This window comes from Hyperoodon ampullatus (assembly GCF_949752795.1).
Source record: "Hyperoodon ampullatus genome assembly, chromosome: 14".
NCBI classification, from domain to species: domain Eukaryota; kingdom Metazoa; phylum Chordata; class Mammalia; order Artiodactyla; family Ziphiidae; genus Hyperoodon; species Hyperoodon ampullatus.
The window spans coordinates 19,606,498-19,624,075 of NC_136927.1; the positions used below are offsets into that span (position 1 = coordinate 19,606,498).

At 49.0% G+C, this 17,578-nt stretch overlaps 1 protein-coding gene across 1 annotated transcript in view; it reads right to left on the minus strand.

Moving 5' to 3' along the window:
- The window catches only part of SLC24A3 (solute carrier family 24 member 3), a gene marked incomplete at both ends in the record, with an annotated part of 474,110 nt that overhangs the window by 195,728 nt on the left and 260,804 nt on the right, over positions 1-17,578 (minus strand). The window contains one exon of the mRNA XM_079718743.1: positions 1,478-1,554. Within this exon, the coding sequence (XP_079574869.1) occupies positions 1,478-1,554 (77 nt within the window). The remainder of the gene's footprint in view (positions 1-1,477; positions 1,555-17,578) is intronic.

The window sequence follows — 17,578 nt, forward strand, 5'->3', positions numbered from 1 at the left end:
GTGTATGTGTGACTGCAATAGAGGCCGCTAGAAATGATGAGTGTGACTTCCGAGGACGGGCCGTTCAGGCCACGGGCTTCTTCCTTGTCACCGTGACCCTCCCTCTGCAAACCCTCAGCTGCCACGTGGAGCCACGCTGGAGGGGCCACACCAAGGTGCTCTGGTCAGCAGTCGCAGCCGGGCTAGTCCTCTGGGCACTGCAGACACAGACAGCAAACAAGGGAGTGGACAGCAATGGCTCCAGCCCCAGCCACCGGCGTCACCACCAGCCAACCGAATCGTCCCGCCCCGGGCCCCGGATCCGGGGGTACAGCATCCCCTCTGTGCCCTTTCTGAACTACTGACCCCTGGAACCCATGAGAAACAGAAAGTGGTTATTGGGTGGGTCACTAAATTTGGAGACTGTTTCCCAGCAATAAATAACCGGAATGGAATTAAGAGCATTCCAGGGGAGAGCGAATGCCGCCGAGGTGGGAAAGCACAGTGACGAACCCAGTGGAGCCTCTGCCCTGGGTCTTTCTGGTTCTGCAGCCACTCCTTCGAGACAGCTTCACCCCTGCACCCTCCCCAAACTCTCCGAATGGGGACAAGGAAAATCAAAGGCCTTCAAGCCACTGGGCCTGTGGACGAGGTGCTGGGGCAGTGGTGGATATTAAGAGCCAGAACACACTTTTATGGACCACCTACTATGTGCCATTACATTTAATCCACGAATTTAACAAATACTTTGGCCCCATCATGTGCCACGAACAGGTCTGGGAAGGAAGCCACGCACAAAACTACGTCCCTGTTCTCATGGGGCTGATGTGTGAGTGAGGATGACGGGCAATACGCAAATAACTCTATAACATTATGTCACAGAGTGCCCGGTGCTGTGGAGAAAAGTAAAGCCGGGTAAGGGGAAAGACGGGCAGTTTACAAAGGCTGGTTGGGAACGGAAGGCCTCCCCAAGAAGGTGGCGCTTCAGCAGAGAGAGCCCATGCCCTGCCTGACCTCAGAACCCACACCCTGGGCACAGGTATCAAGGAAAGAAAAATCCAGGTATCTTCCAGTGTACACACCTGTGGCCTCTTAGGAACAGTACATTTGGATACACACTTCCATATATAAAATAGATAAACAACAAGGACTAACTGTAAAGCACAGGGAATTATACTCAATATCTTGTAATAACTCATAATGGAAAAGAATCTGATAAAGAATAGGTACACGTATATATATACACACATATCTATATCATGTAACTGAATCACCGTGCTGCACACCTGAAACATTGTAAATCAACTATACTTCAATAAAAACATTTTTTAAAAAGTACATTTGGAGATCGCCCTCCATGGGGCTCACAGGCCCCCCACCAGGTATGTGAGCAGGAGGGGAGACTCCTCTGAGGGCACCTCTCTGCACCCCCCACCCCCAGACCCCCGCCAGGCCTTCCCTCCGGCCCTGAAGGCAGGGCCACCAGAGGGGTACTTACACAGAGCACGTGGAGGACCACCGCCCCCTGCCTTCTGTCCTCGTTGGTGAAGATGTCATTGGGGAACTCGTGCAGGGCTACAGAGGGGAGAGAGAAAACCAGCTCAGTACAGGTGACAACACTTTCAGGGCGGGAGGTCTGGGACAGCGCTGCCATCCTCGTTCTGATATGGGGTCCACGAACCTGGATGAGGAAAGATTACATCTTCATGTTCACAAATCTCTAACTGGAATTTGGTGTTTCCTCCAGATAAGAACGGAGGCAACAAACTGCAGCTGTGCTAGAAGCACCCGGGCTCTGCCCCCAGAAGACACGTTCATGATCCTCTGTCCTGCCATCCGCATGACTCACTCATCACTTTAGCGTGAGGGTGGCTTGCAGACCGCCACCTGTGACCAAGGGTTCATGAGAAAACACGGGAACCACGATCATGCAGGTCTACCTTCTAACACAGTGACAACTTCATTTCAGTGGTTCAGTCTCCCTCTGTCACCGCACACATCTTGCAAACACTGAAATGTCTTCCCGAGCAGAGGTCTGCAGGCTTCAGGGATTACCCAGGGGTCCGTGGCACACACAGGATTAAGTCCCTGCTCTAAACTGTCCCTCGGTCCCTCCTTTCCTTGTCCCACTCCTGCCCTGGCCTGGGGCCTGGACCTCTTACGACTCCCTCCCGGCTCTCACTTCTATAACACATTGCCCTCCCCTCCCCAGGGAGTCCAGTACAGGGCAGAAACCACGAGAAATCTTCCTTTCTGCCCACTTTCCAAACCCAGGACGCTGATGGCCGCTGTGGGGCAAAGCTAAGGAGAGGGAACCCTGCAGGGCAGGCCTGTCTCTCACCCTCGGGCACCCAGAGCCCAGATTTCCTGTCACCGTCCGGCCCACCGTGCGCCTGGACCTGGCCGACCCTGCGCTCCACTCCGTGGTTCTGAAGATGACAAGCCCCGCCCACAGCCGCGCTGCTCCTCCTGACGTGCCCTTCGTCTGTGGGATGGGCTGGCTGCTGACAGGCTGGGATGGGCAGAGGCGGAGGCTCTGAGGGCAGGACGGCCACACAGACTTGTGCAGAGTTGACAACAGCGCACGCGGTGAGCTCTGTTCCTGGCAGGCACGGGCCCTGCACTTCGCACCCACTATGCCTCTGACCCGGGACGGGAAGCTGCTGCTCCCGCGCTGTAGACGAGGAACCCGAGGGGCAGCCGGACTGGACACCATGCTAGCGGTTCCACAACGAGGACCACGCACCCAGCAGACGGGCCGGGGCCGCCCTCACTGCTGTGATCCCGGCTCCCGGCATCTATTTCCCATCTTACTCCACCCGGTGACCTCTTCCTTCTGGGGGCCCCCTCCAAGCAGGGCACCTGATCTGATCTAAATTCTGCCTCCACACACCAGAGGGAAGCAGGTGGGCTGTTTGTTCCTTTGCATTTCTCTGTGCAGCTGCCATGGGGCTTTTCAGCGCCGGGCGGTTCCTGGGTAAATGTGGCCATCCCATTGCCCACCTACCCCCAGAAGTGGAGACTGGTTGGTCGGCCTGGTTAGTGTATCGATCAGGACAGCCATCATCCTGGGGAAACTGAAACCAGGGTCTGCCCTGTGATGGGTGCCACGCAGAACATTCACGCGTGGGGACCGCTAACCATCAGCGAGGAGGAGGTGGGAAAAGTGAGGGGGCATCGAGGCACCTCTGGTGCTGATACATGGGAGCCAGCTACCTTCATCCCTCCTACCCCAGCCTGGCTGAGGGCAGCAGGGAGTGAAGGCCACGGTGCAGGCAGCCTCGCCAGTCTGCGGCTGCAAGGCGCCCACACCGTGCCAGCTCCGTCATCCCTGCCTCTCTACCAGGACCTGCAGGAACGGTTTGATCAAGGGTACTATGTCAGTATGTGATACATTTATGTTTCGAATCCAGGCATTTTGGTTTTTAAATCCCCTTGGCACTCAACAGTGAGTGGAATGACCATGACCAGGTGGATCCTCCGGGCTTTGAGTTTTGGTAGGGGAAGGTCTCGGCAGAGGTCTGGATGCCCAGCCAACCCTGGGACCTGGCTGGGGCTCTTGGATAGGACCAGGCTGAGGGCTGTGCCCTTGGATGGGGAAGGACCCACAGAGCCCAGTGCTGACGCCGGAGGGGCTGAATGCTGTCCAAAGTCCTGGCCAAGCACGTGTTGGGTGGGGGTGGGGTGGGGGACGGGAGTGGGGAGTGGGCTTGGGGACCACAGCACTCTCCTTCAGGCTCCTCCTTCCTTACGGCTCAGGGACCCTCCTCTCTCTCTCTCTGGGGAGTGGGAGGCTTGGCAGTGTCCCCGTCTTGATCTGCTCTTCCTGGCCTGGTGCCTGATTCATCACCAACCGGAAACTCCTAGTCCCCGGTCAAGGGTGTCTCCTCCTGTCGGAACCCATGACTGGCCATGGAAAGCGTCCTCAGTTGGGCATCTGGAGCTGTGAGGGTCACACCCAGGCCTCCCACGGTGTGGCCTCTGTTGACGTGCCACTTCACCTCTGCGGGCCTCAATCCACCTGTTGGCCCATCTGAAAAATGGCTGCGGTTCCTTGTCTCCGCTGCCTCCGGTCCACGCACACAGTACGGTCAGTGCATACAGCAGGTGCCTAATAAGTGTCAGCAGGATGAAGAGCTCTGAAGGGAGGGGACTGGGACACTGACCGGGGATGGAGTGAGTCAGCCTTCCCCGGCTGGCCCTACCGTTCAAGAAAACAGCTGCTGGCAGTGGCTGAACTTGCTTCTCTGAGGCCGAGGAAGCCCCACCTGAGGCTGGCACAGACTCTGGGCCACAAACACGCCCCAGAAATGGCGCTTTCAGAAGAGCTGCAGTTGCCCAAGAAGAGTGAACGGAGACAGGGTGGACCGCTGGACTGGAAGACTCTGCCCGGCACTTCTTGGCCTCAGTTTCCTCATCTGTAAAACCAGGCGGGGCCTGCAGTGCCTCCCCGCAGAGCTGACGGCGGTACTGATGCCTTCCCAGCCGCCCTCCACTTGGCGGCGCTTCTTGCATCCAAATCCAAAAGAACCAAGGGCATTTCTTAAGGCCTGAGCTAGGGTGCTCACCATCGCTGGGAACTTAACGTTATCCTGGGACTGTTGGTTAGATTCCACGTAAGAACCCACCAGGGGGCATCAGGGCTGGGTTCACATCCCACCTATACCACTCACAGGTTATCTTTTCTCCTCTCTGAGCCCACCTCCTTCATCTGTGAGACGATGTGTGGATGCCATCCGTGCAGTGTTGCTGGGAAGAGCACAGACAGCGTGTGTGAAACACCTCCCGCCATGCTTCCCGGGTACCTATTGCATTTCTTCCTAATTATAATGATGGTGGGATGCTGCCCGGCAGGGGGCCAAGGACACATTTCTCACAGTGTTGGTGTTAAAATCCACCAGTCACCAACTCCTGCCTGCCTGGCCTCTGCGCCTGTTTCTCCAGGGTGGCGTTCAGTCCGAAGCAGCTGCGTGAGTGCATGAGCCTCTGGTAAGTGCTTCCCTGTTCGGGCTGTTGGGAGCCCGAGGTTCCCGTGTCAGGCTAGGAACAGCAACACATCCAGCTGAGGGTTCCCCCAAACACCTTCAAAATCCTCAAAGTCTCTTTCTGCTCCTCTTTCTCTCCCCCAGTTTTCTTTCCAGCACATCTTGCCAGCCCCGGGGCGGCAGAGGCAAGCAGTGCTGTTCCCATGGAAACCACAGAGCCTGGAGGGAGCGGATTCCCCTTACCAAGGCAACGGCAATCAGCGGCCTGCTTCTCTCTCCTGGCCGCTTTCCTGAGGCCTGAGTTTGATGAGTCTAAATGGAGGTTTGAAGGGGATGGAGAGTTTTTTGGGTTTTTTTTTTTTTTTTAATGCAGCAGGGGCTTTCACGGCATCTTTAGACGTACTAATTACGTATTGATCCAATGGAGCGGCCCACAGTGAAGATCAACACACCTGAAAAGGCCAGGCTCCCTTAAAACACCGGAGTGAAAGGAATCTGTGCGGCTGCAACCAACACAACGCCCTTCTCTCATCCAGGGTTTGTTTATTTGTGTGTGTACTTTTTTTTTTTTTTGCGGTACGTGGGCCTCTCACCGTTGTGGCCTCTCCCGTTGCGGAGCACAGGCTCCGGATGCGCAGGCCCAGCGGCCATGGCTCACGGGCCCAGCCGCTCCGCGGCATGTGTGATCCTCCTGGACCAGGGCACGAACCCGTGTCCCCTGCATCGGCAGGCGGACTCTCAACCACTGCGCCACCAGGGAAGCCCCTGTTTATTTTTTTAATCACAAAATACCTAGAGCATCTTGACTGGCCCCTTGGGGATCGCACCAAGAATTGGGGTCTTGACACTGTCCAACTGCTCCCTTGCAGCAATGGGTGACGTCATGCTTCTCTTTTAGATGCTTAGATCTGTCCTGGTGCTCCCCCACCCCTCACCCCCGTGATGCCTGCTGCTCCCTGGCCCCCTGGCACGAACATTGGGACACCCAGTCTGCCACGTGTGGTAACACTCAGGCCCCCACAAAGCCTTCCCGACCCTCTTTTGGTGGCCCTGTCATACTGTGTGTATACCCAACACATGACTTTCCAACAAACTGCAGTCGTACCTTGGACTCAACCACCCTGTGAGCTCCCGGAGGGTAGGACCTCTCTCTGGGTAGCAGCCACCAGGTCCAGGTCCACAAAAGAGAATGACAAATACCAAGTGAATGGACTCAGAGAGCCCTTCTCCCAGGACACAGCTTTTGTGTACACCCAGGACAGAATTATTAGCTGAGAAAGGACACTGGGAGGGACAATTCAATAAAACACCCAACAACTGGATTCCAACTTGGATGGCCTTTCAGCCTGTGGACAAATATCCCATTTCTTCCTGTTCCAAGACCTGGAAGGAGCACACGTGTAGGCCCGCTGCATGGTTAGATGGGGCCATGCCGTATGCTTTGGCTAATGAAATGTGAACAAAACGACAGGCTGTCTGCCCTTTCTAGGCAGACTTTCACAGCCAGTGTCTGACTCACTACCTTGCGCGTTCTTGGCTAAGCCTTCATGGAGACATCTGTCAGGATGAATCTTCCATCAGCCTGGTCCCTGAGTAACTGATATCAGAATCCCAAACCCCTGATGTGCACATTTGGTAGCATGAGTAATAAACAGCATTTGTATTCTTCTTAGCCACTGAGATTTGGGGCTGTTTGTTACCCAGCATATCCAAGCAATGCAATAGCAAACATGTCCTCAGCATCCCTACAGCATTTTGCACGTGAAGCTTCGAGGCAACCTTTGGTTTCTACTGTCTTCTCCACTAGACTGGGGAAGGGTGGGTAAGGCTGGAGGAAATTTATTCTTCTTTGTGTCTCCTGTGCCTACCTAAGCACCTGTAATAGACAGTTGCTTAATGAGTGTTCATTGATCAAATGAACACATTTGTCATGAATGAAGGCCCCTGAACAAAATTACCTGCAAAAGAATCTGTGAAAGTGGATGTATCCACAACTTGAAAAGTTTCAGGCTCACCTCACACCGGTCAGAATGGCCATCATCAAAAAATTTACAAACAATAAATGCTGGAGGGGTGTGGAGAAAAGGGAACCCTCCTACACTGTTGGTGGGAATGTACATTGGTACAGCCACTATGGAGAACAGTATGGAGGTTCCTTAAAAAACTAAAAACAGAACTACCATATGACCCAGCAATCCCACTCCTGAGCATATACCCAGAGAAAACGGTAATTCGAAAAGACGCATGCACACCAATGTTCACTGCAGCACTCTTTACAATAACCAGGACATGAAAGCAACCTAAATGTCCATCAACCGAGGAACGGATAAAGAAGATGTGGTACATATATACAATGGAATATTACTCAGCAATAAAAAAATAACAAAATAATGCCATTTGAAGCAACATGGATGGACTTAGAGATTGTCATACTGAGTAAAGTAAGTCAGACACAGAAAGACAAATACCATGATATTGTTTATATGTGGAATCTAAAAAAGGGGTACAAATGAACTTATTTACAAAACAGAAATAGAGTCACAGATGTAGAAAACAAACTTATGGTTACCAGAGGAAAAGGGGGAGGGGTAAACTGGGAGATTGGGATGGACATGCACACACGACCATATGTAAAATAGACAACTACTGAGAACTCACTGTATAGCACAGGGAACTACTCAATACTCTGTAATGGCCTATATGGGAAAAGAACCTAAAAAAAAAAAAGAGTGGATACATGTATATGTATAACTGATTCACTTGCTGTACACCTGAAACTAACACAACATTGTAAATCAACTATATTCCAATAAAAATTAAAAAAAAGAAGAAGAACAGTTTCAGGCTCAGTGAGGCTGAGCAGAACACAGGGGTACAACGGGGAGCCTGATGGCAACAGGAGGGTGCAGGCTGCTGTGAGGTCATCAATGGAATCTGCATCTCATTCTAAGGACTGTCAATAACAATGGAAAATTTATTAACAAATCAAAATTGTGCAAAAAAAAAAAAGTACTTATTTAGCCCTTACCATGCATACTCTGGGTACTGTACTTAACCCCAGTCCCAGAAAGATAAAGGATGCACAGTCCTGATCATTGAGGATTTAACAGATGAGTGAACAAAAGGTTAGGCTGGAAGCAAGGGAAGCCTCAACTCTGAAACCACACCAATAATTTAAGCGTCCTGAATTGAAGCACAGAACTAATCTTTATGGAGTACTGTAAATATGTATTTACCACTTTTTCATTGCTTCTGTGGGATAGGAATCATTATCCTCAACTTATAGATGAGCAAACCAAGGCCCAAAGAAGGCAAGTAACCAGCCCATGTTCACACCACATTCATGGAGGAGCTGTCATAGTTGAGGTCTGACTTTCTAGCATGTTGGTCCCTCTGTATTAGAAAAGGCAAATGGACCATTTTTTTCCCTTGACTTTTAAGGGTGCCAGTCCTCCCTTTCAAAAGCCAGAAACGAAGTCCTGGACTCAAATGGGTTGCTGTGTGTGTGGAAGCAAGATGGTGGATAACATCTCTGTGAAGGGGGATGTAACACGGGTCATGGTAACCTGAAGCCTCAATCTAGGGTCCCTCAAACTATTACTCAAAAAGGTAGCAGAGTCAAATTCACTGACAAAGGTCGTCTCAGCCAAATGCTTATGTGGTGACATTCGCTTACCACGGGAAGCTAGGGTTTTATAAGAGCCTGAACACCTGGATTTGAAGCCCTCCTTCACCACTCATGAGCTCTGTCGCCTTGGAAAAAATTCCTGAACCCTTTCCAGTCTTAATTTCTTAATGTGCAAATGAGAGAATGAAAACAATAGCAGTTTATACAGTTATTATGAGGATTAACTGTGATGATCCTTAGGAAATATGTAGTACCTAGAATCAGGTAAGTAATGATTAAATGGTAGGTCCTTTTACTCTATTAAATAATGGAGAAGGAGAAATAGGGACAGGGGGTGTTTCCCAAGGCATCAACGCCCTGCCCACCTTCCTGGGGTCCTACCATTTTCAGTCTGGGTAACCCCCAGCACTTGCATCTCTTTGCCTGAGGGCTTTCTCCAAAGCTGAGGATGGGAGCTCTGCCCAGATCCTGCAGGCTGGATGAGCTGGAGAATCCCTATGGCTCTTTGCCCCAGGAGAAGTCCTCCACCAAAGTCTGATGAGAGGTGGGTTTATAAGTACCCCAGCTCCCTCACCGCTTGGCTGAGAGAACTGAGGTGTATTCTGTGCTGTTTGCTACAGTTCTCAGCGGGATTAAGCTCTAGCTGCCCAGAGTGACAACTGGCTTTGTAACACTCCTTTGATTGGCTGCCTTCCCCTCCCTGTCTCCTTTCCTGACTCCCCTATCTAAACCATCTCCAAAATAAACTTGTACTTGAGTCTGCCTGAGGGCCTACTTCTGGCAAATCCATATTTAGACAGGGGGAGCTAGGAATTTTGCACTCTTGCACCCCTCCATTTCAACAAAGGTTAGTCTTTCCAGCAGAGAAGTCATCCATATTCAGGTGAATTTTCCCTCTAGTAATGGCCTCATTTCCATGCATTTATAGAGAAGTGATGCATCCTGCATTGTCAACAGCAGCACAGAACCACCTCCCTCCTGAATTCAGGTTGGGAGATGGTCTATGCCCCTTTGTCATGGTGCAGAAGTTGATCCAACACCCATGACAAGCTCCTGATTTCCACTCCAGAGCTCTTTTTCTCATGTCCACATTGGCAAAAGATTTTAAACAATCATCCCACAAGCTTTTCTCCTGGAAGGCAACAGACATTCTTTGCAACTGAAGAACCCCAGTCATTAGTTACATAGAATTTTGGCCTGGCAGGGCCCTGAAATGTAATTTGATGAACTAGAAACATATTTCTTTATCAATAATAAAACACCAAGGCACCCATGCTGCTCAAGTGCCTGAGCCAGCAGCTACTGTAGAAAATACAGTGATCCCATGAATAATGCTGTGTTCTCAGGCCACAGGCATGGCCGCAGAGGGAAGGAGGCCTCTTTGCAGAGGCAAGAGCCTACCACTCGCAGTTGTTGCTCCTGTGGGATCATCACAGCTGTGTCAGTAATGAATTCTTATTAAAGGAAATGAAATATTTATGGTAAATAGCTCCGTGGTGTTCAGAACTTTACGCTCTCCTTGGGCTGATCTGTTCCTCAAAATGCCCCTTGGTGCCAACGGCAGAGACAGAACATTTGGATGGATGAACTGGGGTCTGACCCAGGTATTGCATCTCTTGTGTTCCCATGTCTGCTTCTCGATCCAGAGAAATACAGACCAACAAGTGGGTTTCTGATGTATGCAGAAACCCACTACATGGCTCCAACACACGAGGGTTGGAAAGAATGTCCATTCCTTCTCAGCACCCTTGGAGAGGATGAGGCTACGTGAAAAACTTTCCTAGGAGAAATGTCATTAAACTAGTTATTTTTGAATGTAACAATTCCCTACAGGAATCTATGTTGAAAACGTTCACTCTTTAAGCATTTATTCTACTGAAGATGAAGTGTGCATGCCAAATGGCTGGCAGTTTCAAAATCAGTGATTTTTTAAAATGTTAACTCATCACATTTCAGAGCTAGAAGCAACCTTTAGTGTTCTATTGGTCTATAGATGGAAAGGTAGTTAGCAGAAGGATTTGGTGAGAAGCACTGTTAAAGTTCTCCTCTGCTTCCCCTTTTAAAACCTGCTTTCTTTTTCTCCATGATGTTATTCCATGATCATCAATTTCAGGGATAGAAAGTAGATCTCATCTCATATGTTCATCAGTTGATTGGTAATGACTGACAGTTAGGCTGCATCTTAGATGGGGTTCATTGTGGTAGAGCATCGTGATGTGCTAACAATGTCTGCCACGGTTATAGGAAAGGAAACGGGGGCATGTGTGCTTCTTATTTCCCTGCGCTGAAGCTTTGCTGACAAAATCCTAAAAAGAAAGAATAACTGGCCCTTGTTACTCCTGGTAATAGTGATAACTGTCATTTCCTTTGATCTGCACCTGATTTCGAGTATAATCCATTGAAAAGCTGGAGGAAGATTAAAAGTGCTTCAATAATCAATTATATCTCAATTAAAAACAACATATTCAGAACTCATACTGAAAAAAAAAATGTTTCAATATGATCGCCCAAATATGCCAAATATATTCAAGCAGATGTATTAGGTGGTTACCCATTTATAAAATATTATCTTGAAATCTAGTCTATAATAATGAAATAAATATCTAAGAAAACTCACAGCTAGTTGTAGGAAGAGATGTAAATAAATAGACAAACTACTGGCTAATTCAGTTGGCAAAATACAAGCTGTATTTACTCTTAATTTAGTATTTGGCAACCCCTGGACTCTCCTTGAGGGAAAAATGAAGATGTTACCGGGAGGAAACCATTTTCCCTTTATGTTACCATATATTAGATACTTTTGACAATTTACCTATGGTTTGGGGTCAAAACACTCAAGGATCTTCTAGTTACACCAGAAACTCTTTGAAGGGTAGACTAGAACTCAAGGCTTTTTTTGTTGGATCATTAAGTTTGTGCATCCAAAGTCTAGATTCCAACTATCATGGATCCATCTTTTGGAAAATATCTGTCACTGAATATGAATGAAAATTAAGAGGAGTATAATTAATCCTAAACAAAAAGTAATTCTTATAGCCATTTCTCTCCATTTTCTTAGCCCATCACTGGGCTCAAGTAACGGCACATTACAGCTTTGAGTGAAAGAGACTAAATGCCTTTTGATTCCACAATGGACTCTGTTCTCCAACTAGGCTCTCAGGGTATAGACCAAGGGTATATATGAACTGATGACAAAAAAGATATCTTAAGAAAGCCTTGTGCTGTCTTGTATTTAGCAGAGCAAAACTGGCCACAGTTTGGAGCAGGCAGATCAAAGCAAGAGGATCTAGAATCTACTTGAGGTGTGTCTAGTAATTTTTGACTGTATATTCGACTGTACAGATGATGCGCTGAGGAGACTCTGGATTCTGGTGTCTTCCTCTGAAAAGTGCTGAGTTTTGTTGGAGCAGAAAGTTAAATTAGTGGTGGGTCATCTCTGGTGCTGGTCTTAGGCTTTTTTTCTAATAAACACTATTTTTATTTTACTCTTAGTCCTGATATACGGTCCTTAGGTTTTCAATGGAAAGTCTGAGCTGTTTAAGCAACCCTCTTTAACTTTGGCGACTTGAACTGCAAACTCTGTCTCCCCAGCGCTGGTAGCTACTGAAATCTCTACTCGGCAGTTCCAGCCTTTCAGCAGCTGCTCCCCAGTAACTGCCTGGAGTTGCCCCGAAGGCATGCACAATTTTGGGGTCAGTCAAGAATTTGAGGGGAATTTATATGCATGTTTTGGGCTCTCTCTCTGTGAATTCTTCCTTTCTGGGATGTCCCCCAAATTCCAGCTGCTCGGGAGCTCCTCACTCTAATCTCTGATGTCTCAGTCCAATAAGATCACGGGTGTAGCTCTGCTAGAGCTCTATCCCCATGCAGTGCACACATCCTGGGAACTTGCACTGGGAAAAGCCAATGGGTGTGGCCCTCGCACAGTGTGGTTCCCTTCTCTGAAACATCATAAACCCTCCAGTCTCTGGCTTGCTTTATTTATTCACTTTCCAGAGCTTTTAAACAATTGTCTTTCTTTATTCTGCTCAGAGTTGATAACTGTTCCTACAGGAGCATTAATCCAATGCATCCAATGATGGGAAGTCAAGTCCAGAATATATCCTAGATCACAATCTGCAGCAGAAAATTTCCAGTAAACTAAATGCACGTGATATGTTCCCCAAACTTGCTACTAGCTGCATTAAGTCCTCCATGGAACTAATGCAGCCCGAAATAACTGTGTGACCCACTGGTAAATAGCATGCTGGGGAAAGTGAAGGTCACTGGATGGGCTGGCAAGTTATGATGAAAGGGCTGGGAGGTGACCTAATTTCATACCAACTCACATGGTTAAACCAAGGATTGGACATAGCGCACTCAGTACAGTGAAAGATTCAGGAAGAGATCCTGCAGGCTTCCAAAGCCCTCAGCTATAAATATTTCAAGGTCAAGGCCATCCAAAGACGCATCTGTGGCAGTTCTGATGTCTCTGAAGGTGATGCCCGAAGGCTCAGAAGCAAGAAAGTGTGTTAGGAGGCAAAGTGATACCAGAAACCAGTTACAGCCAAGGCAGGGAAATCACATCCCACTTTCCTTTTGGAGTCTGGAGGAATACATGTTCCCCGAAGTGTCAGATTTTGATGTCGCACATGAAGCTGGCAAACTGGAATTCACAGCAATAGAAGGCAGGTGTTTAATAAAGGCTTTCCAAGTCCAGACTAATTTATGAAGCTTCAGAAACAGAAAAGAAAGGTAGGCAGCAAACAAACTTTTGACTAAAACAGGCCATTACATAAAGCACATAAAAGTAGTAATGTTTAATATTCTTTTAAAGGAAGAACAGGAAAATTCTGCTCAGTTCCTGAGTTGGTTGAGACCAAACTCATAAATAGCACAACTTGTGTTAAAAATAAGGCGGAAGGAAAGGTTTCACTTTGTTCTGGTGTCAGAACTCCCTCACATTCCCCGTGACAAGTCAATGATTGCTTGCCCCCTTCAGAATCTACGATTTTTTGTCTTTTCTGGCTAGCTTGTGTCTTTCTATGTGCTTATATTTCATTACAGGGTTGGTTGGAGTTGAAAACAGTCAAAGAACTCCTTAAAGAAATCAACATGATTATTTTGGGACAGGAAGATGCAGAGGTGGTGGCATAAATTTTGTGATGTAATAAACTTCGTGATGTAATAAGCTTCATCATGATGTCACAGAGGCCAGAGGCAAACGCATTTACTGTCATAAATCAGGAAAAATCTTGGGCCTATTTGAGGCAAAGGCTAATCAAAGGCAATGAACATCCTCTCTCCACCCCCACCATCGAAGGACTGTTTTAACACGTACTTAAGGATGTGGGCCTGAAGTTCACCTGGCACACTGGACAGGTGGGTAGGGTGGGATGACTTAGCAGACTTTCAAAGGATGAAAAAGAAGTTCATATCATTACTTCTTTGACCTTTTCTCATGTAAACACCGAATTTGGGAGCATTTCATATAGATCGATGGAGAAAATCTACTGAAATAATTTTTTAAAGGAAAGACCCTTTTGATGTTTGAGATATGTATTTTTGGGGGGTGGGAGGGAACAAATAATATTATTATTCTAGGATCGACTCCGATGTTTATGTTTTCTTGCATCGCTCAAATAAATATGATCAGACTCTCAAACTTAACTGCGTAAAGATCTCTGATGTCCTAGGTAACATGAAGATGAGGAGATGGGCAAAGGGGTTGCTTTTTCATCTGAAGATGGAAATGGCAAACTCCTTGGGGGTCCTGCACCAAGGAAACAAGGTCCGGCATAATCACCAGCTAATCTAAGAGGCCGGTGGTCAGGTGCCTACAGGTGGGAGGGCTGGTGAGAGCTGCATTATCTATGACCCAGAAGCAGAGCAAATCAAGTGGCTTATTCTCAGTGATTTCAAGCAAATGGTTCTCTCCAAGGGTACAAGGTTCCTTTGAGAATGATTCAAAGACCAAAAAGACTCTGATTTCTTTATGATCACAGATGCATCCTGTAATGCTAGCAGGCTTTTCAGGGACACAGATGTGCACACAGACGTTTCTCCATCCATTTAACTCAACAATGCACGGTGTAGTTGTTACACCCACCATGCTGGTCTAACTCCGGCAGAGGATAACTAGGGTGCAGACCACACAGCCTTGCCCTCCTGGAGTTTGCAGCCCAGTTGAGGAAGCCAGATTTAAGTGTGCAAACACACAAATTGGAGGACAATAGAAAGCAGGCTATATCCCCAAACATATATGTAGGTATATATGTGCACACACATATGTGTATGTGTATATGATACATATCAGTTGCTGAATAATAACTAACCAAAAGGTAGCCGTCTAAGACAACCAGAGCGTTTTATCATTATGGCTCAGGACTCTGGGGGTTGATTGGCCCCAGGTAAGTGGTCCTTACCTCTCCACTCACACAACTGCAATGACCTAGGGGCTGGGACTGGAAACATGAAGCTCCCTCCCTCACTGCCTTTCTGGCACCTGTGCTGGGGAGACGCAGACACCAGGGGCTGGAACTGCTAGGGCTCCTGGGCACCCCTCTCTCTTCCTCAGGGTCCCTTCAGCGTGAGGGCTTCTTACACGGGCTCAGAACTACAAGGCACGTGTTTCAAGACAGAGACCCAGGAGGAAGTTGTACAGCCCTTTATGACGGATCCTGGGAAGTCACGCAGAGCATTTCTACCACCTTCTGTAGGTCAGGTGCTTACAAAGGCCTGACTGCCCTGATGGGGATGGGGCAGTAGACTCTTTGTCTAGATTTTTGGTGGGGGGTTGGGGGACGGATAAGATTCTGGAAGCACACGTGGTCCTGGAGTTACTGTTGCAGCCATTTGGGAAGATGAACTCTGCCACTATTTCCCTCTGTCTGAAATGATAACTTTATCTATAACTACATTAATAATTTATCTGTATCTACATGAACATGGGTTAGAGAGTAGGTGGTATCTGGGGTCAGGAACTAAAGCGCCCGCGTGAACCAGAGCAGTGCGTAAGGGCTGCACGGGGTGAGTTAGTCCTGGGTGGAGCCTTGAAGAAGGGGAGGCCGTTGAGGATGCCCCTCCAGGTGGGGAGGAATCAGAGACCAAGGTGTGGAGGTGGAAGGAGCACAGCTGTCTGGGTTTTAGTGAGGTGGGGACTCTTCCATGTGTTTCTCCCTGAATGAAAGCCAAGTTCTCCAGTGGAAACAGTAGGAGCTATTCATACATGATGAGGTCACTGCTTCCCTAATGTGACCTTTCCTAATTCTCACGGCTACCCGCACACCTCTGTGTTTTACAGAGAGGGAAACCGAGGCCAGGTTCATAAAGCAAGCGTGCCCCTGGGGCAGGCCCTCTACGGCAGGCGCCCTTTCTTCTCCACCACAGTAGCCTCTTCAGAATCCACGAGTCAGGGCTCAGCTCACATTTCCCCAGGCTCACAGAGATCAAGCACATGCTTATGCAAACCCTAGCTTTGTTTTTTCCAAAAGAAAAGACTTCACCCAGAATCTGAAGAGCATGTGGAATTGCACTGAATTTCATGGTACATTAGAACCCAGAATGGGACCCAAGACGAAAATTGGTCAGCTTTCCTGATTAGCTGTTTATTAAGCCTCGGGCTAGAGAAACAGAACCCTGGACTGTGTCGGGTCTGGGATTCTGCTCCACCGCACGCCTTGCAGTGAATAGTTTTCTGCATCCAGGGCTTCCTATTCAGACAGAACAATTTTCTGGCCCTTTCCACCCCAAAAGGGACTGGCCCAGCGTTCTTGCCTCATGTAAGTGCTGGGAAAGTCTACCTGCATCTTGACATTTGTCATCGGCCGAGAATGAGCTAGGAGTCGACCTAGATTCTCCTGGGACCTGAGCTACATCCTGATGGAAGGCATGTTGGCACCTTTTGCAGGAGCTCCACCCCAGGGCGCCATCTTATGCTTTGCACATTTCTGGCCATGGGATGCTGGTACCCCCATATCTGCTTTGGTGTGTTGGGACCCACAGTGTAAGATGCAAAGAGTTGGTATCAGGGCTCCCGGAAGATGACAGCTTACAACAGAGCGAGGTTTGACATGGAGGAAGCACTGTCCTGGCGCAGCTACCACTCCTGTGAACTCCACGGAAAGTCGCTGGGAGGGACCCAAGCCAGCCCTGCCTGTCCTGCACCCGCCTCCCCATGGATCCGTCACCATTTCCTCATGCCGGCCCGCCAGGGTGTTTCCACCCCCAAGAGCCAGCATCCAGGGCTCCTCTGAGCCAAAGTCTCTGCTTGGCATGGCGTCCCCACCCTCCCTGGTCCCACTATTCGCTCTCCCACTAGTTTTCCAGGGAGCCCTTTCCAAATCACTCTCACATGAGCGCTCATGCCATGAGGCTCCGTTTCTGGGAAGCCAGGCTAACCCGGGAACCACACGAACGCTGCTTCTCCCACAAACATCCCCTTGATCATCCCGAAGGAATCCTGCACTCAGTCACCGCGGGAATGGGATCCAGGCCACACGAGTGCAGGCTGCAGGGGCGGGTGGTGGTGGGGGCAACTTGTTCTCACATCCCTGGCTGTGCGCATGGCAGTCCGTCGTCCCTTCCCTACAAATGACGGGATCCCATATGAGCCACACACCTCGCCTGTCTGCCCATCAGCTCCGAAGTGGCCTGTTCGTGTTCAGTGACAGGCGTTTCTTCATTGAGACCCCAGCCTGCCTGTGGGTCCTTGCCACCTGAAGATGCACTGGCTGGGGTTTAGGATGGGACAATGCTGGACTGGACCTGCTCTGAGACATGGGCGGGGAGAAGCAGAGCGGGATGGGGTGAGGCAGCGAGTGGAGAAGCCTCGGAAATAGCTACCCGTGGCCAAAGTTTCCACAGCTGGTGCCACTGATGGAGCCAGGGGCACATCTGACTTGTCTGAGCCGTGACGGTGCAGTGGGATCGTCTTCTCACAGTGTTTTCCCCGGTCTTGAACACTTTCCAGACACTTCTATGTTCTCCTGTCACATCACTTAAAAAA